The sequence below is a fragment of the Hibiscus syriacus genome, unplaced genomic scaffold (genome assembly GCF_006381635.1).
Source record: "Hibiscus syriacus cultivar Baekdansim isolate YM2019G1 unplaced genomic scaffold, ASM638163v2 tig00110549_pilon, whole genome shotgun sequence".
Taxonomy (NCBI): Eukaryota; Viridiplantae; Streptophyta; class Magnoliopsida; order Malvales; family Malvaceae; genus Hibiscus; species Hibiscus syriacus.
Genome location: NW_024062776.1, coordinates 14,200 through 41,604, shown reverse-complemented (window position 1 = coordinate 41,604; position 27,405 = coordinate 14,200). Strand labels below are relative to the sequence as shown.

The window sequence follows — 27,405 nt, the reverse complement described above, 5'->3', positions numbered from 1 at the left end:
AGGGAAGTAGCAGCGTACAGGGGCCAAGAATCAGAATTTCTTAATGAAGTCGTAAATGTGCATGCTAATCTCCTCTGGTTTTTCTTGGTTGATAAAGTGGGCTGCTCCTTCCACGACGGCTACTTCCTGCAACAGCGGCACGTCTTTCTTGAATCCGCCGTCGTGTATGTATCCCTTTATGCCGGGGATGTGATACGTAATGTCGAGGTCACCGACGACAAATTTAACCGGTACCTTGATCGGCAATCCAGTCCAAGGTGCCGTAAGTTCCCAGTTCCTGCAACAAACAAGATTGAATTAGCCTGGCCACACAGGTGTGTTTCCTTCAACAACTTCTTAGCATGCTAGATTCAAGGACCTACCGGTCCATAGCTCGATAATAGTTCAGTCCTCCGGTGAATCCGGTCCGGTTGAATTTGTTGGCAAAGTAATCAATGTCATGTTCAGAGCACCAGGAGGGCAGGGGTGGGGGATTGGGCCATCCTCTCAACCCAGTTTCTTTAGATATACGAAATGGTCGTGGATCACGAGAGGTAAAAAACAACTTAAAAAGCTTTTGGGTGCCCAATTGAGCCAAGTCGTCTTCAATCTCCCCAGGTTCCTAAAGCAAAATCAAATAATCAAAACAACTAATCTAACTATTCTAAGTGTTGCGTGAATCAATTACCTGGAACCTACAAACGTAGTAATCGTCCCCAAACAAAGCCCTGAGCCCTTCCACGGGCTTCACCATAGGGTTCCTTGGCGGATACGCCACGCTAAGGTTCACCAAAGCCTTGACTCTATCTGGCCTGAACTGGCAAAACGACCAAGCAATCAGTGCGCCCCAATCATGTCCCACCAAATACACTCGCTCGACACCGAGCACGTCGAGGAGGCCCACGAGATCCCCCACGACGTGGAAAACGGTGTACGAAGCCGCAGAAGCGGGAGCGTCGGTGTCACCGTATCCACGAAGATCGGGAGCCACACAATGGTACCCTAGAGATGACAGCGAAAGGAGCTGGTGGCGCCATGAGTACCAAAGCTCGGGGAAACCGTGCAGGAAGAGGATAACCGGGCCCGAACCGATCCTCGCGATGTGCATGTTTATGCCATTGGTGGTCACTGTGGTGTGCTCTATCTTCTCCATGTCAGCAGAATCATCAGTGTTGGGGAATACTAGTACAATATTGTTGCCTTTTAAAGTGGAGCCTTGTAATGTTTTTTGAAGTTATTTCCAAGACAACAGTAACCAGCCTGTCATAAAAACAAGGGTAAATTACGCATTTAGTATCTAAACTATCAGTTTTGGCCCGTTCTAGTACCTAAACTTTCAATTTTTTCAAAATCATACCTAATTTAATTTTTATTTCATTTTAGTACCCGCCATTAAAAATTTAACGCATTTAGCATCTAAACTTCAGTTTTGGTCCATTGTAGTACCCAAATATTTATTTCTTTTCAAAACGTAACGTTAAATTTTGAACATGATACTAAAATGAAACAAAAACTAAAGTTATTAACGGCGGAATACTATTATGAAACAAAAATTAAACTTTAGGTGTGAGTTTAAAAAATTGAAAATTTAATTACTAAAACGGAATAAAACTGATAGTTTATATACCGAAGGTAATTTACGTTAAAAACAATTGAAATTCTAAATATAAGACGGCTAGATTCCTTTTATGACCGGACAATGCTCGTAATTAACGGAACATTCTTAGGAAATAAAGTTGGGGAGAAAGTATTTATGGTATTGCTTTATAGAATATGCAATGGCATCAATCGCCCTTATTTGTGCGATCATACCAATTCCCTTGCATGCATTGATTTATCCAAAAATTTATATTGTATTGCTTCTAGAACGTGAACATATAGGATAAGATACCCTAAACATTGTAATAAAAATGTAAAGATAAAGCTTTTATTAGATAGGATTAAGTATAGGGTCACCTTTGCCCTTATATTAGATTCAATTTATTATTTTTGTCTTTATCATATTTTCGCATCAATTTAATCTTTCAAGTTGCTCAATTACATCATTTTGTACCCTACTCTTCACTTAAAACCTAAAGTATAAATGATTTAGTGTTTAGGATTTAGGGTTTAGAGGTTATGGAAATATAGTTTAGGGTTTAAGGTTTATAATTTAGGGTTTTAAGTAAGGGGTAAGGTATAAAATGATATAATTGAGCAACTTAGAGAGCTAAAATACGATAAAAACGAAAGTGATAAATTATGTCTATTACAGGGACAAAAATTTACCCTTTTGCATTAAATATATCATTCTAACATATATTATTCGAGTGATTAAAAATAAAATTTGTATATATACATACACATGTTACTTATTTTCCAGATCAAATTCATATAATTTTTTGAATTTTTTTATATTTTAGTTTAGTCATTTGATGTATCATTTCAATCTTTCAGTATCAAGTAGGATAAATACGGATCATATTACACACAATTTTTGAAAGATGTAGTTGATGTGATAATATTTTCAATAAAGGCATTTGACGTAGGATCTTTATCTATGTGAAACTAAAAATGTACTATCTCAATAAATAATTTAAGGAGTTTACTATTCTTATAAATATTTTTTTTAAAAACAATATATATAGATAAATGTTGTAACCGTCTTTCGGGTGGGCCCGAAATTAGGCTTCGACTTAAATAAAACATGCGAGAGCCGCCACCGATCATTTATTATTTTTTAAGAAAAATTTAGGTTGACCGGACACCTTAATTTACCACCTTACATGATTTGCGTTTTACCAAAAATATGTCAGACTCGGGAGTCGATTACAGTCAATGAAGGATTTGAAATATAAAAGTTTGACCCGAACTACTTACCATCGAAGGATTTGAAATTGACCTAAAAATATAAATCAAATCAATTTTAATTATTAAAGTAAAACAAAATTAAATTAAGAAAATATAAAGTAAAAGAAAATTTTAAATTAAAAGGGTTTAAATGCAACAAATTTAAAATTAAGGACCAAATTAACAACATTTGGATGCTGCAAGAATAAATAAAAAGTTAGGAGGGGTCAATTTGCGAAATATAAGAGAATTGTACAAAGATTAAATTGAATAAATTCAAAATTCATGGGCAAATTTACAACAGGTGACCAAAATAAATTACACATCAAAAGTTTAGGGACTGTAAAAATAATTAAACTATTTACGAATTACCCTTCGATCCCCTATAAATACCCCACAAATCCTAAAAAAATCATTTCAACCCCATTTCTTAAATATCACTCTTCTCTTCCCTTCTAAACTCTTGCAACCCAAGCCAACCAGGCTGAATGGTTGGCCACCATTCCTAGCCACGCACTGCCGCCGCTCCGGCCAACATCGTCAGTGGCAGGAATCCTAGGGGTTACCTGAAAAATGCTACTTTAAACGTCCCGAAGCAGAACCCGAGCCCCAAATTCCCTTAAAAAAACCCTCAAATGACGTAGATCTACGTTCAAAGTTTCAACTTTACCTTTACCGATGGTGACTTTTCGACTCTCTGATGACTCTTCTCCTTCCGACGAGGCCTCTGTGCATTCTCGGCGTTCTTCGACAAGACAAAGGCTCCAACTTTTTTTTCTTTCGATTTCGAACGTTTTTTTATTTTAAGTTTCTATATTTGGTACACTGTTTTTGTGTGTGTTCTTCACTTCGATGATGTTCGTGACTTTTTGGTGTTCTTCACTTCGATGATGTTCGACAACGTTGGTTGTTGGTGCGTCCAGAAAGCTCGGGATGGGTCAGTCCTGGGTTGTTCGGCCGAAAATCCCGCTGATTGTTGGCGTGTGGCATCCACGAGCGCTGCTTGCTTCCTCTCGTGCGGCGCCCCTGATTAGCATGGAATTCTAACTCTTTGATGGGCTTACCGGGTCGGTTGGCTGGGTCAGGCCTGCCTACCCAACATATATATTATATATATATTATATATAAGTTTTTAAAAACTATATATTATATATTATATATTTTCAAAATTATTCATTTTTAAAAATAAGTTTTCAAAAACTATATTTGAAATTATTATGTATATTATGCTATATAAAAAAAAGACCCCAGACGAAAATAAGTGTTTATAATAAAGTAACATATTCTTTTAAATAAAAAAATAGATTAAACTACGTATTTAATATTTAAACTATCAGTTTTGGTCTATTTTAATATTTTAATATTTATATATTTTTTAAATCATACATAATGTTTAGTTTTTATTTCATTTTAGTACCTCATCGTTAAAAACATAACGCATTTAGTATCTAAATTATTAATTTTGGTCCATTTTAATACCTAAACTTTAAAGGTTTTTCAAAAATTAATGTTAAATTTTAAACAGGGTATTAAAATAAAAAACACTAAATTTTAAGTATAATTTTGAAAAAATTAAAAATCTAAGTACTAAAACGAACCAAAATTGATAATTTAAATACTAAATACGTAATTTACCCTAAAATATAGTTTTATTTCATTTTAGTACCCACGTTAAAAACTTAACGCATTTAGCACCTAAACTATCAATTCTGATCCGTTTTAGTACTTAAACTTTCATTTTTTTCTAAAACTTAACGTTAAATTTTGAACATGGTACTAAAATGAAACAAAAACTAAAATTTTTAACTGTGGGATACTAAAATGGAACATAAACTAAATTTTAGAGATGGTTTTAAAAAAAATAAAAGTTTAAATACTAGAACAGACCAAAACTAATAACAGTTTAGGTAGTAAATTGTCCTATCAACTAAAAGGATATCGTTAAAAACGGATGAACAAATTCATTTTTGGGCTGATTCTTAATATTTTCACCATTTTTAGTATTCATTGTGTGTGGCCAAGAGTAATTGTCTTTTAAGTTGTTCATAGATATTTTTTAAAAATATATATATTTTTAAAGAAAGAGCCTTACATGTAAAAACTATAAAGATCGTGACCCTATAACTTATTACAAGTCTAGAAAGGTGGAAAAAAATTCATAAACTAGAGATGGAAACAACGAAGTCTATAATAAATAATGGCGCATTGGCATTGTATTTCTTCATTTGCGTCTCTTTCTTCCTTTTATTAAGCGCTGAGAACAAACTAGTCACCGAGACTTGTCAAAAGGTTAAGGAGAAGGATCTTTGCCTCTCGAGGCTAGGCGCCGAGCAGGCCAGCCAAGACGCCAAGGACGTGGTCGCTCTCACGTTGATCGCGATCAACGTCGCCGCCAGCAACGGCTCGGAGACCGCGACGTTCATCCGGACGACGCTCTCGGAGAGCGCGGAGACCTTGGCGCCCACCACGGAGCAGAACTTCGAAGATTGCTCGGAGAATTTCGAGGACGCGATGCAGGACCTCGACGACGCCCTGGCGCTCGTCACGTCGAGGGATTTCAAGGGCCTGAAGACCGAGGTGGGGACCGCGCTGGACGACGCCAACGAGTGCTCGGCCGCGTTGAATCAAGGCGAGGGGAAGGACCTGGAGCTGTTTAATAAGACTAACAACTTCCTCCAACTGTGTTCTATCGTCGACGACCTCGCCCATATTTTGGCTCCGAGTGACGACGGCGCCGATGGTCCGAGTTCTGACAACGGCGATAATTTGGCTCCGAATTGAGTTATATACCCTCCTAGTTTCATTTCCCCACTGCAACATAATTAATATTCTTGCATGTTTATAATTTCCATTCGGTTCGAAGGTTAACTTTTTTTAATTGAATATCCAGCAGATTTAAAGTTTGAATGTTCAATACATAGATGGAATTAGAATCGAATATTGACAAGGGATAAACTGCTCAATTTTAAAACAATAAGAATGTATTCGATATTTAAATTTAAAAAGGGTAAACTATGCAGATAGTCCCCTATGTTTAGGATTTGACTGACTTTGGTCACCAATTTAAATATTAAGGGGAAATAGTCCTTAACGTTATCTATCCGTTCCATTTTAGTCCCTAACATGGCTAAGGGACTAAAATCGAGCGAGAGTTAACGGATGAGGGACTAAAATCGAACGGATTGATAATGTTAGGGACTAAAATCGGATGGATCGATAACTTTAGGGACTATTCTCCCTTAATTTTTAAATTAGTGACCAAAGTCGGCCAAACCGAAAACATAGGGGACTATCTACGTAGTTTACCCATTTAAAAATTGAAGGATTAAGCAGTTTCTCAAATACAGTCAAAATTTAAAAATGTATGCATAATTTAATTTAGACTAATTTATTAATATTAGCCGCATATTTGAAAGTTTAAAATATTAGATTAATCATTCAGAGTTTTTTAAGATTAATATGAGATAAGTATAAAATATTGTGTTCAATTTAAAGATAATTAACAATCATTAAATATTGAACGCTCAAAATCCCGATATTTCTGATGTTTGAACCCGAAATCTCAAAAAATAACAATAATTCTTTTATCGACGAGGCTTGATTCGTACGTAACATTCGTGGTTTGCTTCAATAGTTTGGACATGTTTTAGTTTTAGGCTATTTTGGTAGATTTAAGTTTGAGCTGTTTGGGTTTAGATGAGTTTAAGTTGTTAGATCTAAAATGTTGTATTTCTTTGGATATGTATTATGTGTCACTATATGATTGGATGATTAAATTTATTGATTTAATTTAAAATTATGATCAAATTGATAGAATACATAAGTTATGAGGAGTAAATGTCTAATTATACTAATTTTATTAACTATCATATCAACTGCACTGTTAAATTTTAACAGCATGTGGCTACATTTAAACCAATTAAATAGTTATGTGATCATATTATTAAAATTGAAATTATGGTGGTCATATCGATACTAACCTCATAGCTAAGTGGTCATTTGAGTAATTTACCCTAAAATTTTACAACCAATAAAGTTTTTTTATTAATATAAGGTGATTAGAATGTAATATTTGTTCTAAATATTCTCAATCATTTTGCAACGAAAGTTAGGTCATCGCCTTTGTAGTCTTTGATACTCGAACATGAGACCTATAAAATTAACAAGCATCTCTTTAGCCACTGAAATAACTTGGTTTATGCAATAACCAATTAAGTTAACAACATGTTGATGAAAGAATCAAAATAAAATGATATTAATAGTTTGATGACTGATATAGAATATCTAAAAGTTCATAGATCAATTTAAAATATATTATAATTCAAAAATTGATATAAAATATTTATAAAATATGATCAAAGTACACCAACAAATCTGATTTATGTCACAAATCAATATAATTATTTCGTGGACGGTCATGAATAATATATTTAATCTAAATCATTATTAATAATAAATTTTAATGACGGAACAGTCCTTAAGCTTTTTGACTTTGAGTTTTTGGAAGGATCAAACCACCTTAATTTTAAAAATTAGGGTTAAAAAAATAAATTTAGAGTCACCATCGATCTTTAGTTTAGGTATGTTGAATACCTAAAAATTATATTTTAAAATAATTTTTAGAAAAATTAAGTTAAAAGATAAAATTGATCTGTGTTTAACACAAAAAATTATTTTGAAAAAGGGTTCGAGAGTCGGTTACGTGAGAGGGAAGAGTAAGCACCCCAAAATCAATACCTAAACGATTATATGTCATATAGATATTGAAAGTTTGTAAACTTAAATACGTATTTAAATTGTGATCCTTTTCATTAAATTAAATAAAAAATTTGAAAGTATATATATATATATATATTACACGAGTAATCTTCATAAACACACTCCTTATTAGTTAAAACTCGTCTCCATAAATTAATCGCACAAAATAATATATATGGTGATGGTTTGGTGAAGCTATAGCTCAAGGGTGATGATTGTTCTAACCAATCATTAATCGTCCCGGATTTTTTAAAGGGTTTTTTTATTTGGTTTTCTTTTATCACTGTTCCGGATTTTATAAAACTGTTTACTAAATCTAATTCCTTTTTTACCGTAAAATTGTTTATAATTTAGTATTAAACTCCATTAATTAAAGAGATTAACATCAAAATTATATTAACAATCCCTTACACGCTAGCATGTACCATACAAGTGGAAGATCCAACATCTTACTTGTTCTTGCATCAACTTCGGCACTTGTCTTGCTCTTGGTTTTGGCCTTGGTTCCATCTGTCGCCGTTGCGAGAAAGAGCCCCGGAAACGCTCCGATTCGCAGTTTACATGTCCACGATCATCTCCGAGACGCTTCCTCCGCGTGCGAAGGCACGTTGTACCCCGACCTTTGCGTCGCCGTCGTCTCTGACATCTCGGATTTTGCCTCGAAATCTCTCGAGGAGCTCATCTCGACAATCTTGAACCGGGCAATGTACGAGGTGACGCTCAGCTCCGCAAAATGTGCTAATATCGAAAAGAGACTCAAGCGTAACGACACGTTGGAACGGGACGCGTTCGACGATTGCATTGAGCTTTTCAACCTCACATTGGCGGAGCTGACGGTGGCCCGAGCGTGTCTTACTCCGGGGAGATCACGAGTCTCGGGGAACCGACACAAGTTAGGGACGTTTTTGAGCGCGGCAATGACGAACCAGTACACATGTCTCGACGGGTTAGATGGTAGCAAAGGGAATGCGATACACACTATTGAAAAAAGCGTACACAACATATCTCATCACATCAGCAACTCTCTTGCAATGCTCAAAAGAGTCCCCAGTGTCAACGGATCGAAATCTGAGTTTTTCCCCGAAACCGGTGGCCGGGAAAAGGATTTTCCGGCGTGGTTATCGGGGAGAGACAGGAAACTTCTATTGGCTCAGAATGATCAAATAAAGTTCGATCTTATCGTTGCCGGTGATGGTAGTGGGAATTTCACTAAGATCAACGACGCCGTGGCAGCAGCTCCAAACAACAAACGCAAAAGGTTAATTTCATGGATAAATTACATATATAGTACCTAAATTATCATATTTGATCAAATTTAGTATTTAAACTTTCAATATTTTTAAAATCATACATAACATTTAGTTTTTGTTTCATTTTAGTACATCACTACTAAAAACTCAACAAATGATTTTCAATGACACCTTTTTATGGATAAATTTCATTATTCATCATTCAAGTATCTTCTCGCTCCTATTTTGGTCGCTACATTTTTTAATTTAATTATTTAACTTTTAAATTACTCCTAATTTAATCACTGTAACTTTCAAATTTATTTTTTACTTTAAATTATATATTAATAAAATAATAATTATAATAAAAATTTCATTTCACAAAATTTATTAATAAATTAAATTAGAATAATTAAAATAGAAACAATTTGAAAGTTGAGTAGTTAAATTGAAATTTTTAAACTTTAGTATTAAAATAAGAGTGAGAAGATAATCAAGTGATGAATGATGTAATTTACCCATAAAAAATGCAATGTCATTTTACGGGTGATATACTAAAATGATACAAAAACTAATCGTTATATATGATTTTGAAAAAAATAAAAGTTTAGATACTGAAATAAAACAAAATTGATAGTTTAAATACTAAATATATAATTTACCCTACTTTCATTCATGTGAAACCGACAACATCAAATTAATTCACTGATCATGAGCTTATTAATAATTTTTATAGGTTTGTGATATATATAAAAAGCGGAACTTATTTCGAAAACGTAGCGGTCGGAGCAGATAAGAAAATGTTGATGTTTGTGGGAGACGGTATGGGGAAGACGGTGGTGAAAGCCAACAGAAACGCCGTCGATAGCTATACAACTTTTAGCACGGCAACCGTAGGTGTGTTCAGCTTCGAAACCTTCAAATTCTTCACAACTCGTTAAGCTTACTTAGCTTCATTAATCTTGATTCAGCGGTGGCCGGCGACGGATTCATAGCCAAGGCGATGACCTTCGAGAACACGGCGGGGCCGAGCAAACACCAAGCGGTGGCTTTAAGGATCAACGCCGACCTCTCCGCGTTCTACAAGTGCAGCGTACTCGCCTACCAGGACGCTCTCTACGTTCACTCCCTCCGGCAATTCTACCGCGAATGCGACGTGCACGGAACGGTCGACGCCATCTTCGGGAACGCGGCGGCGGTCTTCCAGAACTGCAATCTATACGCCCGTAAACCGAACCCTTCCCAACAGAACGTCTTCACGGCGCAAGGAAGAGATGATCCGAACCAGGACACTGGGATTTCAATCCTGAACTGTAAACTGCTCGCCGATTCTGATTTAGCCCCGGTCCTTTCGTCGTTCGAGACGTATTTGGGGCGGCCATGGAAAGAGTATTCGAGGACGGTTGTTTTGCGGTCGTATATAGACGATCTGGTGGATCCTGCTGGATGGGCGGAATGGAGCGGGAATATTGGTTTGAGTACGCTTTATTACGGGGAGTACATGAACACAGGGCCAGGGTCGAGTACGAGCAAAAGGGTGAATTGGCCTGGTTATAGGGTCATTAAAAGCTCCGATGAGGCGAACCAGTTCACTGTTGGGTCATTTATACAAGGAAAGGAGTGGTTGGATTCTACTCAGATCCCATATTATCTTGGCTTCACTTGAAACATAAATGGCATTCACCTGAGAAATTATTTGATGAAATTCGTTCACCAGTCATTCGTAGTAAAAGTGAAGATTCAACTTAGAAAAAAAAATATAAACAAATATTATTAATCGATACCAAAGATGAAACGGTAAACCGAAACCATCGAATAATTTTTCATTCACCCTTTTTTAAATATTAGATCATATCTCTTCATATGCATGTCAAATTGCTTTTATTAGTGTTATTAATAAAAATAAAGTTTAGGGTAAACTGTATATTTAATACTTAAACTATCAATTTTTATTCATTTAAGTACCTAAATTTTCAATGCTTTCGAAACCATACCTAACATTTAATTTTGCATTTCATTTTAGTATCCGCCATAAAAAAAATTAACGCATTTAAGTTTTGCTCCGTTTTAGTGCATTAATTTTCAAAAAGAAATTCAAAACTTAATGTTAAATTTTGAACGGTGTATTAAAAGAAACAAAAATTTGAAATTTTTAACGGCAAGGTATTATAGTAAAACAAAAAAAAAAATTAAGTATGATTTTTAAAAAAATTAATAATTTATGTATAAAAACGGCCAAAATCGTAATTTACCCTAAAGTTTATTTGGAAATTTGTTGTGATAGAGTTTGATCGACTTTCAAATTTATCGTGATTTGCTCGTTGCCATCGTCATCCATCCCCAATTCTTCTGTGAAAACTCAATTCAAGTGAAACAAACGAAGGGAATCACGATTACTTTTTCACGTGGGGAAAAGCTATTAGGAGAATTTTATAAGTTCTGAAAAAGTAACGAGGACTAAAATCACAATTAAACAAAATAATTAATATTGACAACGTGAAAAACAATAGGCTAAACTACGCATTTACTGCATAAACCATCAGTTTTTTTGTCTATTTTAGTATTTAGACTTACAATTTTTTTCAAAATCATACCTATCATTTCCACGGCGGACCCTGAAAAGGAACCCCCTCTTGTAACAGCAAACACCATCCTTTCAATCCTAGCCGTTGACTATCCAGTAGAAAAACTTGCTTGTTACCTTACAGATGATGGTGGTGCACTTTTGACATTTGAAGCTTTAGCGGAGACTGCTAGCTTTGCTCGAGTTTGGGTTCCTTTTTGCCGCAAACATAACATCGGACATCGAAATCCCGAGGCGTATTTCGGGCTGAAGCGTGATTTTCTTAAGAACAAAGTGAGGCTTGATTTTGTTAGGGAGGGAAGGAGGGTGAAGAGAGAATGTGAAGAGTTTAAGGTCAGGATTAACTCGTTGCTTGAGTCGATTAGAAGGAGATCAGATGCTTATAATGCACATGAAGAGCTTCGAGCCAAAAAGACACAGATGGAAATGGGAGGCAATCTTTCAGACCCTGTTAAACTCCCCAAGATACATGGATGTCTAATGGTTCTCACTGGCCTGGAACATGGGCATCTTCAGAGCCGGATCATTCAAAAGGAGACCATGCTGGGATTATTCAGTTACATTTCAGAATCAAGTTTGTGAATTCAGTTGTTATGTGTGTGGTTTTCAAATGCTAAATTTAGTCTTTCTTTGCAGGCAATGTTGGCTCCACCAAATGCAGAACCTGTTTATGGTGCAGAAACAGATGGAGCGAACTTGATCGACGTGAAGGAAGTCGATACCAGGTTTCTGATGCTGGTTTATGTGTCCCGTGAGAAACGTCCAGGTTATGATCACAAGAAGAAAGCTGGAGCCATGAATTCTCTTGTTCGAACGAGTGCTATCATGTCGAATGGGCCATTCATCCTCAACCTTGACTGTGATCACTACATCTACAATTCTTTGGTTCTCAGAGAAGGAATGTCTTTCATGCTTGACAGAGGTGGTGACAGGATGTGCTATGTTAAGTTCCCACAAAGGTTCGAGGGGATTGACCCGAATGACCGATACGCAAATCATAACACAGTGTTCTTCGATGTAAGCATGAGAGCTCTTGATGGGTTACAGGGGCCAAAGTATGTAGGTACAGGTTGCATTTTCAGGATAACTGGGTCCTTACGGGCTTAGTCCTCCTAGAGCCACTGAACATCATGGATGATTTTGCAGAAGGAAAATCAAGTTCCTTTTGAGGAAACCCAAGGTTTCAAAGAAAGCAGAAGATGAGATAAGATTGCCTATTAATTGGGAACACAATGATAATGATAATGATTTAGATATTGAATCTTTGCTTCTTCCTAAAAGATTTGGGAACTCTACTTCTTTGGCAGCATCGATCCCGGTCGCTGAATTCCAAGGAAGGCTGCTTCAGGATATGCAAGGAAAGGGAAACCAAGGTAGGCCAGCTGGTTGGCTTGCAGTGCCCCGTGAACCATTGGACGCTGCAACTGTTGCCGAAGCAATAAGTGTTATATCTTGCTTCTAAGACGATAAAACTGAATGGGGAAAACGGGTCGGATGGATATATGGCTCTGTCACAGAAGATGTGGTAACTGGTTATAGAATGCACAATCGTGGATGGAGATCGGTGTACTGTGTAACCAAGTGGGATGCGTTCCGTGGGACTGCTCCGATCAATTTAACAGATGCTGCACCAAGTCCTTCGATGGGTAACTGGTTCAGTTGAGATATTCTTTCCGAGGAACAATGCACTATTTGCTACTCGGCGAATGAAGTTCTTGCAAAGAGTGGCATATTTCAATGTGGGGATGTACCCTTTTACTTCTATGTTTTCCCTAGTCTACTGCATTCTACATGCAGTTTCTCTACTCTCGGGCCAGTTCATAGTGCAAGCTCTCAGTGTGACCTTCTTGATATTCTTGTTGGCCATCACAATCACCTTATGCCTGCTTGCCATCCTCGAAATCAAATGGTCGGGAATCACTCTTCATGATTGGTGGCGGAACGAACAGTTTTGGTTGATCGGTGGAACCAGTGCCCATCTCGCAGCAATGCTACAAGGACTTCTAAAGGTCATAGCAGGAGTCGACATCTCATTCACATTAACTTCCAAATCCGCCACCCCAAAAGACAGAGACGACGAGTTCGCGGAGCTATATATCGTAAAATGGAGCTTCCAAATGGTTCCTCTGATCACAATCATGATGCTGAACTAGATCGCGATTGCGGTGGCCGTAGCGAGAACCATGTACAGCCCCTTCCCGGAGTGGAGCAAGCCTCTCGGAGGGGTGTTCTTTAGGTTCTGGGTCTTGTGTCATCTCTATCCGTTTGCCAAAGGACTGATGGGAAGAAGGGGAAAAGTTCCAACCATTGTTTTCGTGTGGTCCGGCCTGCTTGTCTCAAAGATTAAGCCATGCATGTGTAAGTATGAACTAATTCAGACTGCTCTCCATCATTGTTTCCTTGCTTTGGGTGTATATCGATCCGCCGATCGGAAGCAAGGATTACATGAAGTTCCAGTCCCCTTGATGTACTTTCAGAACTATTGAGCCAATTTCATTGAATGTAATTTCAGACTTATTGAGCCATATGCAAACACCTATTGTATGCTTCAACTTCAAGGAATATTGCTACATTTCCTTGAGCAGAGTTTTCATGTGGCCCTACTGAACACAGTCGATGTATAGGTAAAAGTGCCAAAGACATACATGGTGTCATTATGAATGTCATAAATAAATGGGGTTGGGTTTTAGAAGATGACAAAAGGAGAGGAATCTAAAGAAAATGACATTGTAACAGCTAGATGAGCTCAATAATGTTTAGGGTGAAATACACTCGTGCTCGAACGATCATTTTGATTATTAAATTTTTAAAATTTATAAAATCATCATTAAATTTCTTTTAAATTTTATAAAACTATCATCATAATTTGTCAAATTACTAAAAAATAATCATTAAAATTATCAAAATTTTATACTTTATTATAACATCGCGTCGATCATTTTGTGACAATTTGATAAAATTTAGTGATAATTTTCTATAAGTTATTTTGGAATACTTTGGTAAATTTAATACTGGTTTTATAATACTTTGGTAAATTTAAGGATTAAGTAAATGATTGATCACTTATATTTGTGTTTTTGTCTTTTTTTCATCACTGATTTTAAAAAACCTAATATATGGTTAATTCGTTTTTATTTAATTAAGATGTGATCACCGTAAGTTAATTGTCGTTAAATATTTTGATATAATCACATTTGGTCTCTATTATTTATATATTCTTTTAATTTAGTTATATTTTTAATAAATTAAAATAAATTTAATATTCCAATCGAAGGATGTCACGTATCACATGTCACTGGTATCACATGTTGTACCACGCGCCATCATTCAAATGGAAAACTAACTTTTCAAAATATTGGTGGAAAATAAATATATTAAATTAAAATAAAATTAATCCTCCAAACAAACAAATGATAATACGTGGCACCAATTACAGGTGGTATCATTCGATTGAATGATTAAATTTATTTTAATATTAAAAGTATGAGTAAATTAAGAGAATATATAAATAACAGGGACCAAATATATGATTATACCAAAATATTTTAATATTAAAAGTATGAGTAAAATTAAGAGAATATATAAATAACAGTGACCAAATATCTGATTATACCAAAATATCATGTCACCTGATTTGTTAACTGTTAACAACAGTTAACTTGTGGTGATTATATATTAATTAAATAAAAACGAAAGTGACTATATCTTAATTAAATATAAACAAAAATGACTATATATTATGTTTTTTAAAATGAGTGAGTAAAAGTACCCAAAATGTAAAGATAAATAATGGACCATGTAAATTCAAAGATCAAAACAATCATTTAAATATAGTTTAATGACTTATAATGTACTTGTACCTATGAACAAATTATATGAGGCTGCCTTAATAGTAAGATGAAGACTCGTGTTATTTTAAAAATAATAATCAAACAGGCCACGTGTGATGCCAGGGCAAAAAGAATCGGGTCCCATTCCTAGCTTGAACATTTTATCTACGCTACAATGACGTCTGGGTCCCTAACTCTGTGCCACCATCACATACAAATTTGATTATTTGGTGTACAAAACAGGAACAGTATAAACGAAATGTATGTATGACTGTATACGTGTCACGTCATTTGCAGTATAAAAAAACAATAAACAAGTTACAAAGAGAGAATATGTGATTGCCTGGCTTGACACCCAGTCCCCAAAGGAATCACGCAAGGCACCCGCCGCCGCCACCGACAAACATAAATTTACAGCCAGTAGTTATTCCGCCGATGCCACTGCCGCGGCCGGCGCCGTATTTTCCTTCCTCATCGCACTCCTCACCTACAATGAGTGTGTGACTTAAGATGTTTTTGTTTGTAGTTCATAATCAAAAGGGGAAAACTAGAAGGATAAAAATAACGAAACAAGTGACGGAAACTAACAGTCCCGGTAGGAATTTTACCAGCGACTGCATCGCTACGGTGATTTCAACGCGATTGTCCGTACAAGTCATGAGGCGCCCATAATGAGTCCAGTGGACACGGCCGATTGGAGTCCAGCCTAAGCCACGGCTTACCGCTGCCGGACCAATGCAAGATGCTAACCGGACCGGGATGCAAGTCTCGACAGCTTCCCTTCACATTGTCCCCACCCAAACCGTGTTGGTTCCATCTATGTTCGATGGGCGCCACGTGTCCCGCGAAAACCAGCAAGAACGGCGGCAACGAACCGAGCTCGTAGATCCTGTGATGTTTCTGGATCTCCATCCATCTTTCTATCCGCTTCGTGTACCCGACCCGCCTCCACTTCACCAGATCTATCAGCATCACCCCCGTGTTGAAGTAACAGGGCTTCCTCCCTCTGAAAGTGCCCGGAAAACGCTGGTCCGACCAGAATCCGCCCGTGAAATATTTCGTGAAATTGGCGTGGCAATATTCCGGTGCCCCGATTGTACGTGATCCCAGGTTGGTGCTCCACATCTTAGAGATATCGTCGACGACGACTAGATCGGAGTCCAAATAAATCACTCTCCGTACGCACGGCTCTAGGAGATCAGCTAAGTAATTCCTAGCATAATTTAACGGCTGTTCAAGCGCTTGCCTAACAGAAGACGATATCAGGTTCCGTACGATCTTGGGATCGAAATAATAAACCTTGAATTTCAACTCGGGGATAGTGGACCGGACGAGTGTTTCCAGACCGGTCTCCGATACGAGGAAATGGAAGAAAATGTTCTCCGGGCACAACGAGTGCTGGAGAATGGAGTGAACGGCGGCGATTGACCCGCGGAGGTAGATCACATCGAGAGTGATAGCCACGTGGACTAAAGAAGGATCGCAGACGCCTCTGATTTCGCGATAGGTGGAGCCACATTCGTCGGCATTGCGAAATCCGATGATTTTTCGAAAAGAAATCCGATCCTTATATGAATGTGGCGACGTAGTAGACGCCTGATACGACGGGAACCGGAGGTAGCTGTCGAGGTGAGAGGATCTAATGGCTTCAGCTGGAGAAAACGACTGCAGTGAAGGCGAGAGAATGATCATCACCATTGCCGCTGAAAAGAATCCAGAGAATCGCATTATCCAAAGCATCTTACTGCTGTAAATCCCTCTCTTCTTTTTTTTAGATTTGAAATCGAGACGATCTGCTAACAGAGTAGAAAGTGAGGACCGGAAGAACGATAAGATCCCTTTTAAGTCCGCCATACCTCACGAGAATAAATACGGAGTAACAACCCAAAGTTCAGAATCGGCGGAAACTGAGGCAGAGCCCAGTGCTATCGTGTGCCGTCGGCGTAACGCTACGAGCCTCCCACTCCCTTTCACTTTTCCCCTCCTCTTACTCTATGCAAAGAAACTGATGACAGCACATTAGAGATATCAGAGGCAGAGACTAGAGAGATACGGAGCTGACAAAAGTTTTTATTTATATACATATTAAAAATAAATTATATAATTATACATTTAATTTTTAACTTATTTTTTATTTAATTTTAATTTACTAAATTTAATCTTTTAATTAAATAATGACACTTATCATAACATATATTATTATATTACTACTGAGAGTTCACGATCTAATAATCAAAATATAATATATTGTTAACATAAATAATTGAGATGTTAATTTTTAAAAATCGATGACTAAAATGATATATACCAAAAACAAAAGGATTCGTCGATGTAATTTCCTCTTAACCTAGCCTTAGAATTGAATATTCCTAATGATTGTCGGCAGAGAGAAAAAAAATATTTTGTATAAAACTTTTAAGGGTAAATTACATCAGTCATCATTGAATTTTACTCTATCTTATTTCACTCACTGTACTTTAAATCTATTTCATTTTCACACTGAGTTTAATACAATTTATATTTTTGCCACTCGACCGTTAAATATTTAACGACGTTAAAACGATATCATTTTAGAAAAGCAAAATTTTCACTGAAACAACATCATTTTGCATCTACATAACAACTCATTTATAACGTCGTTTAGTGAGAAAATGACTTGTGAGACTAAAAATGTTAATTGTGTTAAATTTAGTGAGAAAATTGAACGGATTTAAAGTACAGTGAGAAAAATAAGAGAGAGAGTAAAGTTAAGTGATTATTTATGTAATTTGTCCAAATTTTAATTATAGAGTAATGGCATTTGACGTGGGGATCAATGAAATGGACATTAGACGTTAGTGAGTAATTCATTAATAACAATTAATAGCAGCTCATACGTGGATGTCTTCTCTTGATTGAGATACATTTGTCTTATTTACAAACTTATATCTTTTTGTCTAACAACTATGCCCCTAAAACTTTGGGTTAATTGCATAATGTTCTAAATTTTAAGGGTAAACTACGTATTTAGTACATAAACTATCAGTTTTGATTTATTTAAGTATCTAAACTTTTAATTTTTTTAAAATCATACCCAATGTTTAGTTTTCATTTCATTTAGTACTCACTGTTAAAAACTTAGCGTGTTTAGTACCTGAACTATCAGTTTTGGCTCGTTTTAGACATAAACTTTCAGTTTCTTCAAAACTTAACGTTAAAATTTGAATGGTGTACTAAAATGAAACAAAAACTAAAGTTTTTAATGGTGATGTACTAAAATGAAATAAAAATTAAAGTTTGGATATGTTTTAAAAAATGTTAAAGTTTAAGTACTAAAATAGAGCAAAACTAATAATTTAGATATTAAATATATAATTTATTCAAAATTGGCCTTTTTTGACTTGTTCAAATACGAGGGACTCCTTATATCTTATTCAGGGTACATAAATTTAGGGGGTGCTCCCTACATTTTGTTGAAGATCATAGACATATTTTTAAGACTAAAACTTAAAACAAATACCTCGAGAATATAAAGTTAGCTCAGATGGTACCAAATTTGCCTGTAAATTTTTTTGGTGGACCGTTCTGTACATCATCTTCAAGGTATAGAAGACTACTTGCACCTTATCCAGAAATAGAATTTAAGACTAAAATTAGAGATAAATATTCGAGAAACACAATAGTAAACTTGTTAAGTGGTATGTGATTATTTGTATGATATATGATTATTTTAAAACTTATTAAGTACTCAAATGGTCCCCCGACAATAGCACACTGTTTTGTTAAGTCCTCTAACTATTAAAAGTTACAAAATGGTTCTTCAGCTATAGGATGTTGCTTTGTTGAGTCCCTCGACTATTAGAAGTTACAACAAAAGTCACCTGACTTTTTATTATGTTCGAAACTCGTAATTTTTGTTAAAAAATTGGCGATAGTTTGAACTGGATGTTAATCCGTTGTCTGAGATATGATAGTCGTTCGAGCATTTGGAATCAAATTTTATCATATCTCATATAGAAGATTAACATCCAACCCAGATTGTCGTCAATATTTTAACGAAAAATGACAAATTTGGAACATAATGAATAGTCGAGTGATCATCTTGTAACATTTAATAGTCGAAGACTCAACAAAGCAATATCTTATAATCAGATGACTATTTTGTGGCTTTTAATAATCGGATGACTTATAAAAAAAACATATGGGGGACCCTTTGTGTACTTTACCCTAAAATTAACTATACCCTTCAATTATTTTGATAGCTAAATATTATTATATATTTTACTTGTAAAAAATCAAAATTATGTTAAATTATTTTTTTTATTAATATATAATAAATATAATATAATATATGTTCAAACTCGAAGTCGAAAATTCAAACAATAATTTCACCAAATAAAACCTATGATTTGTTGAAATGATGAAAAAACAGCAAGCGATTGCTACTTGCTACATGCATGTACGGTTGTAGTACAGGAGTAGGGCACAAGAACACATGAGTAGGCGTAATGATTTAACAGTTTGTTTGGTGTATGGTAGAAATCTACTAAATTAAGATGTCATCAATGCATTAAGTTTAGGGAAATTTTACGATACGGTACCTTAATATATAATTAAAAAAAATATTATTAATATTTTTATTATTTAAATAATAAAATCGGTAATAAATTACTTTAAATATTTTTATTTTTACGTAAAACATCAATATTTTTTTAATATTTTTCAGTAAAGTGTCAAATAATAATAAAATCGGTAGAAAAAATAACAAAATCTGTAGAAATAATAATATTTTTGATAATTTTTTACTGATTTTGTTATTTAAATAATAACAAAACCGATAATATATTTTTTAACCGCATATTAAGACAACTGCAAGTGATCATTTCCCTTTTAAGTTTAGGCAAAAGCCCTCGAAACCAGGTGTGTATGCATGTGACCAATATCTTCTCCCCCATTGTTTTCACAACTCTTCATGATAATTATAGTATGGATGGATCCGACGTTGGACCATTGTTTGTCCTTTGATTAATCCACCTTTCGCATCATAAAACATCATAGGATTAGGGATAACAGATGTGTATAATTTTATATATTTTATATCGTACTTGTTTTAATTGGGACGAGTATCAGTTTAGTTATAAGTAAGCGGGTGTGTAAGTGATGGGTTTGAGACCTTATTTACTCCGTATCCCTCCATCCTGCATTTGCCTGCCCGACATCTGCATGACCACTAACTACTCGCCATATAAAATTTGGACAATTATGAATTTAAATATAATTTTAGAGACTATTTTATAAACCTTAAGATTTTAAAAGATACGACTTGTAATTGAACCAAATGCTAGGTATAAACACTTTTAGAATTGAAGACGGTCAATTCTCCTATATCGGATTAAAGAGTACGGGCGAGTACAAACGAGTACGGGATGAATCGTGGATATCCAATTTGATAATAGGTGTGGAGATGAATTTGAGAATATATTTGCATAAACGGATATAATAGATAAGCGATAAATACAAAATTATTAAATAAATATAGGGATGTAGGAAGAGATATATTCTACTTGTTTGTCATCGTAATAATATGAATGCAACTAAACTCAATGATTTTACCTTCGAGAAGCCTTAGATATTAGCTTTCGGGTTCATTTTGGGCGCCGAGAGACAATAATGCAGCCCAAGAAATGGACCAATGGTCTTTAAATTATAAAAGTTAAATTATGCATTCAGTACCTAAACTATCAATTTTAGTGTATTTTAGTATCTAAACTTTTAAATATTTTCAAAATCACACATAATGTTTAGTTTTCATTTCATTTTAGTATCAGCCAATAAAAGCTTAATATAAACTATCAATTTTGATCCGTTTTAATACCTAAACTTCCAAATTTTTTTCTCGAAATTTAACTTTAAATTTTGAACAGGGTACTAAAATGGAACAAAAACTAAAATTTTTAATGGCATGGTACTAAAATGTAAAGTATGCTTTTTGATTAAAAAAATAGGTATAAAAACGAATCAAAATTTATAGTTTAGATACTAAACGAGTAATTTATCCAATATAAATTATCGTTGTATTGCGAGTAGTAGCATGTGCAGGTGATAGACATGTACAATTTTATGGATTTCATATCGTACTAGCTCCAACTGGGATGGGGATGAATATAAATTTAGTGGGTAGTTGGTGGGTGTAGATGTAAAAAGTCATACTCGTTGAGGGTAGTAGATAGGTGATGAGTTTTATACCTTACTTGCTCCACATCCGTCTGTCCCTCATTCGCCCGCACACTAACTACACACCATGTAAAATTTGGATAATTTTAGAGATTATTATGTAATCTTAATATTTTATAGGACACAACTTGTAATTTAACTAAATATTAGGGTATAATCTTTTTCAGAATTGAACACCGCTATTTTTTCTATCTCAAATTGGTGGGTATGGATGGGTATAGACGAATACAAAATGAGTGGTGAATATCTAATTAGGTAGTGGGTGTGGAGATGAATTTGAAAATATATCCATGTGAACGAGTGTGAATTTAAAAATTTTACCCGTCGTAAGTGATAGGTAAACGATGGATATGAAAATATTAAATAGATATGAGAATCGAGGAATGGTATTCGCCCCTCCCGCCTCGTCGGTTTGCCATCCCAGCAGCATGATCTTAATTATACTTAATTAAACTAATTAAAAACTTTATGATTTCCCACCATTTCTGGTCCCAGATAATTAGTTTGTTAGTCCAAGAACAATTTATTGGTTTTCAATCACAAGCTAAGAACAACAACATTAAATGATAAAACCCCGTCACCGTTGACAAACAATGGCAGAGCTGAGCTTCCCAGCTGCTTCTCTCGGTACCAGCTGACCTTGCGCCATCACCAACGATTTGTAGATCTCGACGATCATCTTCTCATCATACTCTTTAACCGGACGCTTCCCAAAGGCCGATATACCATGACCCCCCATGGCTCCGCCGAAGCCGCTAACAGCCCTGGAGTTGGCTATCCCCAGCATCATCTTCACGTAAGCATCGCGTAGCCAAACAAAGAACTTCTTCGGCGACTGTAATCTTAGCTTTGCCTTTACCCTGATCTTCCAGAACCGCCTCCGCCGCGAGGACCCGCCAAGCTCCACCCTGCTCCGCCGGGATCCTCCTCTCGAAGTACCGTTTAGCTGGACATAGCCCCTCCTCCGCCAGTGCCCTCTCAAACCCTTGTACACAGTCGTAGAAATACCTTCCATCACCGCTTTTCAGTATCTATTTTTTTCCGGTTAACATGGAAAGAGAAAAGAAGAAAGTGAGGAAATATGGAAGAAGATACGTATACGTACATACATACATACACACAATATATATATATATATATATATTAATATAAATTAATATAGTAAGAGAAATATACAGAGTAGAGAGGTTGGTGGGATTGATCAATGCAAATGAATTAAGAGTAAATTATATCAATCATCACTAAATTTTACTCTCTTTCTTATGTTACTTATTGTATTTTACATCCGTTCAATTTTCTCACTGAACTTAATATATTTGATTTTTTCACTCTACAGTTAAATAGTTAACAACTTTGTTTTAGAAAAACGAAATTTTTACTAAAACTATATCGTTTTGCATTAATATAACAAGCAATTTATAACTTCGTTAGTGAAAAAATGACGGAGTGACAAAAAATCAGATGTGTTAAATTTAGTGAGTAAATTAAATGGATTTAAAGTAAAGTGAGTAAAATAGGAGAATGAGTAAAATTAAATGATAATAATTGGTGTAATTTATCAATGAATTAAATATGAAACAGTGACTGTATTTCTCAGTGTCCATATTAAATGTCAGTCTGGCCATTCCACGTGCCACATTATTGAACTCTTATTGGTTATTTGCAACTGTTATTATATTTAACTAACTTACGTTGTGCTGTTTGAGATAACCGTGTTAACAACTATACTCGAATTCCCGACCGTTGCGAATGTAGTAAATTAGATTGATAGAATTATTTTTGATTTTATAATATTTTATTTGAACTAATTAATTAATAAATCAAAAATCGGTTATTATAAAAAAAACTACGTTTCTTAATTATTCCTCAACAACCTTTATCTCAAATTAAAAGAAGGAAAAAGTATACAAATGGTCCCCCAACTATAAGTACTATTTTATAAAGTCACTCTACTGTTAAAAGTTATAAAATAATCTTCCAATTATAGAATGTTACTTTTGTTAAGTCATTCGACTATTAAAAGTTATAAATGGGCCCTCGATTATTCATTATATTCTAAACTCATCATTTTCCATTAAAAAATTGACAGTTGTCTAAGTTGGACGTTAACATGATGACTGGAATATGAAAGTCATTTGAGATTTTGATATCATATTTTATCATATCACAGTCAGTAAGTTAACGTTTAACTCATAATACCGTCTATTTTTTCACGAAAAATGATGAATTTGAAATATAATTAATAATGAGATAATCATTTTGTAACTTTTAATAAACGAAATATTCAATAAAACAATATCTTATAGTCGAGACTATTTATTGACTTTACCTTAAAAGAACCACAAACCTCAATCTCACTGATTAAACATCAGCCCAGTAATCACTCTTCGTTTCCTTCGAGAAAATAATGACCATTGAGTTTCATTCGACTCCGACCAAGTGTCCTGTGAATTCGGAAACAAGTTAGGACAGACGAGATCCATAAGAAGCAAGACTGAATTGCTCTACAAATACGGGCCACACACGGCGTGCAATTGATTCCTGATGCAAAGCACAAAACAGTACAATCTAGACTTGTTACAACGAAAGCTCACTTTAATAGCAACAGTCGTCAAGGGACTCAGATCAGACCAAAGTATTTCAGCTTCACCAACCTTCAAAATGTTCTCAAGACCTTCCAAACAAACTGTGACAATTCTTGGGTCGGGACAGTTCAGAAGATTGCATAATGGCTTAATGCAACCTTGGCTCAAGAAAAACCTGGTGAACAAGACAGGCAGTTGATAAATTTATGGCAAATTGTTCCAAGAAGAGCCAGAGAATGATTATAACAAAGGGAATATACTTTATCTGTTCATGGGTACCACCAGATGTAGCATTTGAAATTGCCCAAGCAGCTTCTTTCTTCATCTCAAACTCAGCATTTTGAAGAAGAATGACTAGCCAGCCTCAGTTACAGCCTGCAAATGATTCTCAAAGACCATGATCCAACGGATATCCATTCAAATAGGATGAGAATGCCACAATTTCTATAAAAAAAAACATTTACTTTTCAAACTTTGCAGTAGACCATTACAAACAATCGGTTGCCATACTATATAATTGGTTTACCTGTATCTGATCTACATTTCCAGCAGTGATGTTTGAGATGGTCCTCCTTCTTGATACTCTTCTTGTAGTTATTTGTCAGCAGATTCAACAGGCACGGAAGGACTTGGTGGCTAATAATGCACCGGATTGAGCAACAACATAAAAAATCAGAGTACTGCAGAGAGAGGCAACCTAAAGCAATGACAAGCTAAAGAGAAAAAATATATTGCATTTGAAAGAACAGCAGACGATGTCATCAACTTATATCACTTTTCATCGAACAAAAGTCAGATATATCCATCCGTCTAGCAGAACTGAGTAATTCATTTGCATCGTCGTCTAGATACAGTATGTCAAAATAACAATGATAAAAAACATAAGCACAGTCCCGACAAGGTTTAGGCACAGAGACGCATTAGGACAAGTCAAAATACAATATAATAAGTTGTGTATAAGAACAAGGATAATTACAAATGATATCTCAAAGGAACACAATTCAAATAACTGTTGAGAAAGTAATAAATGTCATGAACTCCATACCTGAGTCTGCATATCATCCCCTGTAACAATATTTCCAACTGTGCGAAGAGCAGGAATGATGACTGTCGGGGATGGATGACTAACAACAAGATGGGGATGAGTGAGAGAAATAAACATAAGGAAAACAAATAAATCAGTTTCAAAATGGAAAGAAGTTCATCACTTACAGCAGGAGCTCAACCAGTCGAGGGCAGACACCAGTCTCAATAACAGCTTGGATTTTGTCATTAGTACCGTCCGAGAGATATGACAGAGCCCAACATGTATCTGTAAGGACTTCCTCGTCATTTGAATGGATAAGCCGCTCAAGAGTTGGCAAAGCAGGCTTTGTCTGCAAATTTACATTCAAAAGCACCACGAATTAGCAAAAACCGTCAACAGCAAAAGAGTCATAACAAGTCCCACAATTCATATTACCAGAAAGTCCAACCTGATCAAACGAAGGTTGTGGCTTTCCCCTGCAAAAGTTTGCATTTCGCAACATAGAGAGCTTTGCATGCTCATTAAATTGTGCCAACAAAGGCACCAGGGTCCCATGGCTAAGAACCAAATCACGGCATTTAGAAGAGTCTCCAGCAACATTTCCTAATGCCCAAACAGCCTGTAATGCCAAAAGAATGATAAAGCGTACGGGAATTGTAAAGAAACTGTATTAACGAATAGAAGAACACTTGCAAACTGCAGTTCTTATCTGTTCACGTACATCATCCGCAGGAGAGCCAAGGAGTTTAACAAATATAGGTACAGCTCCATTATCAATCACAACTCTGGTATTTTCGGATGTGCCTGAAGCAATATTTGTGAGTGCCCAAGCTGCCACAAACTACAAAACAATCAAATTAAATAAATAAGAAAAAGGATTGACCAAAAGCCTTCTATATTCTTATTTCAGGGGCTATGGATTTAAGCAACTAATTGAACTTAATTTTTTCAGCACAAGTTTTGAGCATATCTGGTAGGCTTGTCATACAGTCCTAGTAGCCAAAGGCTTCTGGGTTGTATTTCAGTTTGTTTGTCTTTTATTGAGAAAACAAATGACTATTTACTTCATGATAACATAAATATATGATTTGAGAATTGTACCGTTAGATTTGATATTGTAGTCTGAAACTATAGCTTTTGGGAATAAGAAAATCAATAAATTTGGATGTATTCTGTTTTAATCTTGTCTATATTTATATCAGAAGCAAATGATCTGCTATCCGGCTTGAATTCTAGTTTGTTCTCGCACCAAGGAGGTTATGATCTTTTTTTAATAGGTGCGCTGTGGAGTAAGAGGAAGCCTTGAACCTCCATGCAATGCAGTTGGCTATATTGATCAGTATTTTCTGGGCGAACAACATCTATATAAACGTCCAGTGTACAGAAGAACAAAGATTATTCAACTATTTTCTTTTGTGTTGTAGATATGGTGATGCCTTTCGAAACGCCCACTTTTAAGATCTTAATAGGACATGCACCCATTTTCATTCACAGGAGTGCAGTGTTAATTCTCCTGACTGTGGTGCCTTTGCCACCACAGTCACCTGAATGGTGCCTTGCTCCTTTTGACCCCGAGGGCATCTTAAGATTAGATAATGACCTTCTTTATCATGTTCCTAGCTTTTCACTACAACTGTTAATTGTGATCATTAAACTTGTAAAGACTTCTTATTATAATATTTTCTTTCGCTTGTGCACACACAACTAAAGGCATTTAAACACCAAATATGCCACTCCTATTGCTCGGTATTGTACTTGTAACTTCCCTCTTAGAATTTCTTCGGTTCATTAATGGCTGTCCTCACATGTCTTGTGGGATTGCATTTTGGACATATACGTCTGCATTATGAGGTACCATTCTTATTTCTGTGTCAATGGACTAATCTCATTATGAACTTCACTTGCCAATGAGGAAAAGAAAGGGTTATGCTAAGGATACTGGCATTGCATGCATATGTTGGTGAATGTGCTCTAAACATATTTTGTGCAGGGGGAGATGCATAGAGTGGTTTTGTGGTCCATGTCTTCGTTTACGTTACTAATTTCTGGATTTGGTTTACAAGTGCTAGGTAAATTGTCTCTAATAACAATCTAGTCCAAGATTATAATTCTCTTATTAAACTCCAGTCGGCATATGATTTTCTTGGAGTTCCAATTTATTTTTTCAAATTGATCTCTGGTTGGTGTAACAGGCATTCCTTTCTCCAAACCACTCTACACATTGAGTTATATGTGCATCACTGCAGGAGCATCAGGCTTGTTCTTGACCATCATCTTTTACATGGTAAGTTCATTTTTGGTGATTGGTTTGTCATCCTCCTGTTTAGTCGTACAAAATCCCATGTCATATTTGTAAAAGATATATTCTACC

The 27,405-nt window shown here is 35.5% G+C and overlaps 5 protein-coding genes and 2 pseudogenes across 5 annotated transcripts; 3 read left to right on the top strand and 4 right to left on the bottom strand.

Annotated features, from left to right (window-relative positions):
* Positions 1 to 30: 30 nt before the first annotated feature.
* LOC120131155 (epoxide hydrolase A-like) lies at positions 31 to 1,132 on the bottom strand. The gene is made up of 3 exons (XM_039148214.1): positions 668 to 1,132; positions 363 to 601; positions 31 to 277 (listed from the first exon to the last, which is right to left on the bottom strand). The coding sequence occupies exons 1-3, from the start codon at positions 1,130 to 1,132 to the stop codon at positions 31 to 33; spliced, it is 951 nt and encodes a 316-aa protein (XP_039004145.1).
* Positions 1,133 to 4,977: 3,845 nt separating this feature from the next.
* On the top strand, positions 4,978 to 5,589 carry LOC120131122. Its single transcript, XM_039148201.1, has one exon. The coding sequence runs from the start codon at positions 4,978 to 4,980 to the stop codon at positions 5,587 to 5,589; it is 612 nt and encodes a 203-aa protein (XP_039004132.1).
* A 2,396-nt stretch (positions 5,590 to 7,985) lies between these two features.
* On the top strand, positions 7,986 to 10,485 carry LOC120131121 (pectinesterase-like). Its single transcript, XM_039148200.1, has 3 exons — positions 7,986 to 8,824; positions 9,532 to 9,692; positions 9,767 to 10,485. The coding sequence occupies exons 1-3, from the start codon at positions 7,986 to 7,988 to the stop codon at positions 10,459 to 10,461; spliced, it is 1,695 nt and encodes a 564-aa protein (XP_039004131.1). The 3' UTR covers positions 10,462 to 10,485.
* Positions 10,486 to 11,397: 912 nt separating this feature from the next.
* Positions 11,398 to 13,865, top strand: LOC120131119 (annotated as a pseudogene).
* A 1,406-nt stretch (positions 13,866 to 15,271) lies between these two features.
* Positions 15,272 to 17,264, bottom strand: LOC120131167 (probable galacturonosyltransferase-like 7). The gene is made up of 2 exons (XM_039148220.1): positions 15,818 to 17,264; positions 15,272 to 15,696 (listed from the first exon to the last, which is right to left on the bottom strand). The coding sequence occupies exon 1, from the start codon at positions 17,061 to 17,063 to the stop codon at positions 15,843 to 15,845; it is 1,221 nt and encodes a 406-aa protein (XP_039004151.1). The 5' UTR covers positions 17,064 to 17,264; the 3' UTR covers positions 15,272 to 15,696; positions 15,818 to 15,842.
* Positions 17,265 to 21,984: 4,720 nt separating this feature from the next.
* On the bottom strand, positions 21,985 to 22,475 carry LOC120131174. The gene has a single exon (XM_039148222.1). It carries the CDS (start codon positions 22,435 to 22,437, stop codon positions 22,000 to 22,002), a length of 438 nt encoding a protein of 145 aa, XP_039004153.1. The 5' UTR covers positions 22,438 to 22,475; the 3' UTR covers positions 21,985 to 21,999.
* A 1,301-nt stretch (positions 22,476 to 23,776) lies between these two features.
* LOC120131118 lies at positions 23,777 to 26,615 on the bottom strand (annotated as a pseudogene).
* Between the last annotated feature and the right edge of the window lie 790 nt (positions 26,616 to 27,405).

Coding starts and splice junctions, on each gene's coding strand:
- LOC120131155 (XM_039148214.1), bottom strand. CDS start 1,132: ATGGAGAAGATAGAGCACACCACAGTGACCACCAATGGCATAAACATG. Junction 602..667: donor ACTACGTTTGTAGGTTCCAG/GTAATTGATTCA, acceptor ATTTTGCTTTAG/GAACCTGGGGAGATTGAAGA. Junction 278..362: donor TATTATCGAGCTATGGACCG/GTAGGTCCTTGA, acceptor TGTTTGTTGCAG/GAACTGGGAACTTACGGCAC.
- LOC120131122 (XM_039148201.1), top strand. CDS start 4,978: ATGGAAACAACGAAGTCTATAATAAATAATGGCGCATTGGCATTGTAT.
- LOC120131121 (XM_039148200.1), top strand. CDS start 7,986: ATGTACCATACAAGTGGAAGATCCAACATCTTACTTGTTCTTGCATCA. Junction 8,825..9,531: donor CCAAACAACAAACGCAAAAG/GTTAATTTCATG, acceptor TAATTTTTATAG/GTTTGTGATATATATAAAAA. Junction 9,693..9,766: donor TTTTAGCACGGCAACCGTAG/GTGTGTTCAGCT, acceptor ATCTTGATTCAG/CGGTGGCCGGCGACGGATTC.
- LOC120131167 (XM_039148220.1), bottom strand. CDS start 17,063: ATGGCGGACTTAAAAGGGATCTTATCGTTCTTCCGGTCCTCACTTTCT.
- LOC120131174 (XM_039148222.1), bottom strand. CDS start 22,437: ATGGAAGGTATTTCTACGACTGTGTACAAGGGTTTGAGAGGGCACTGG.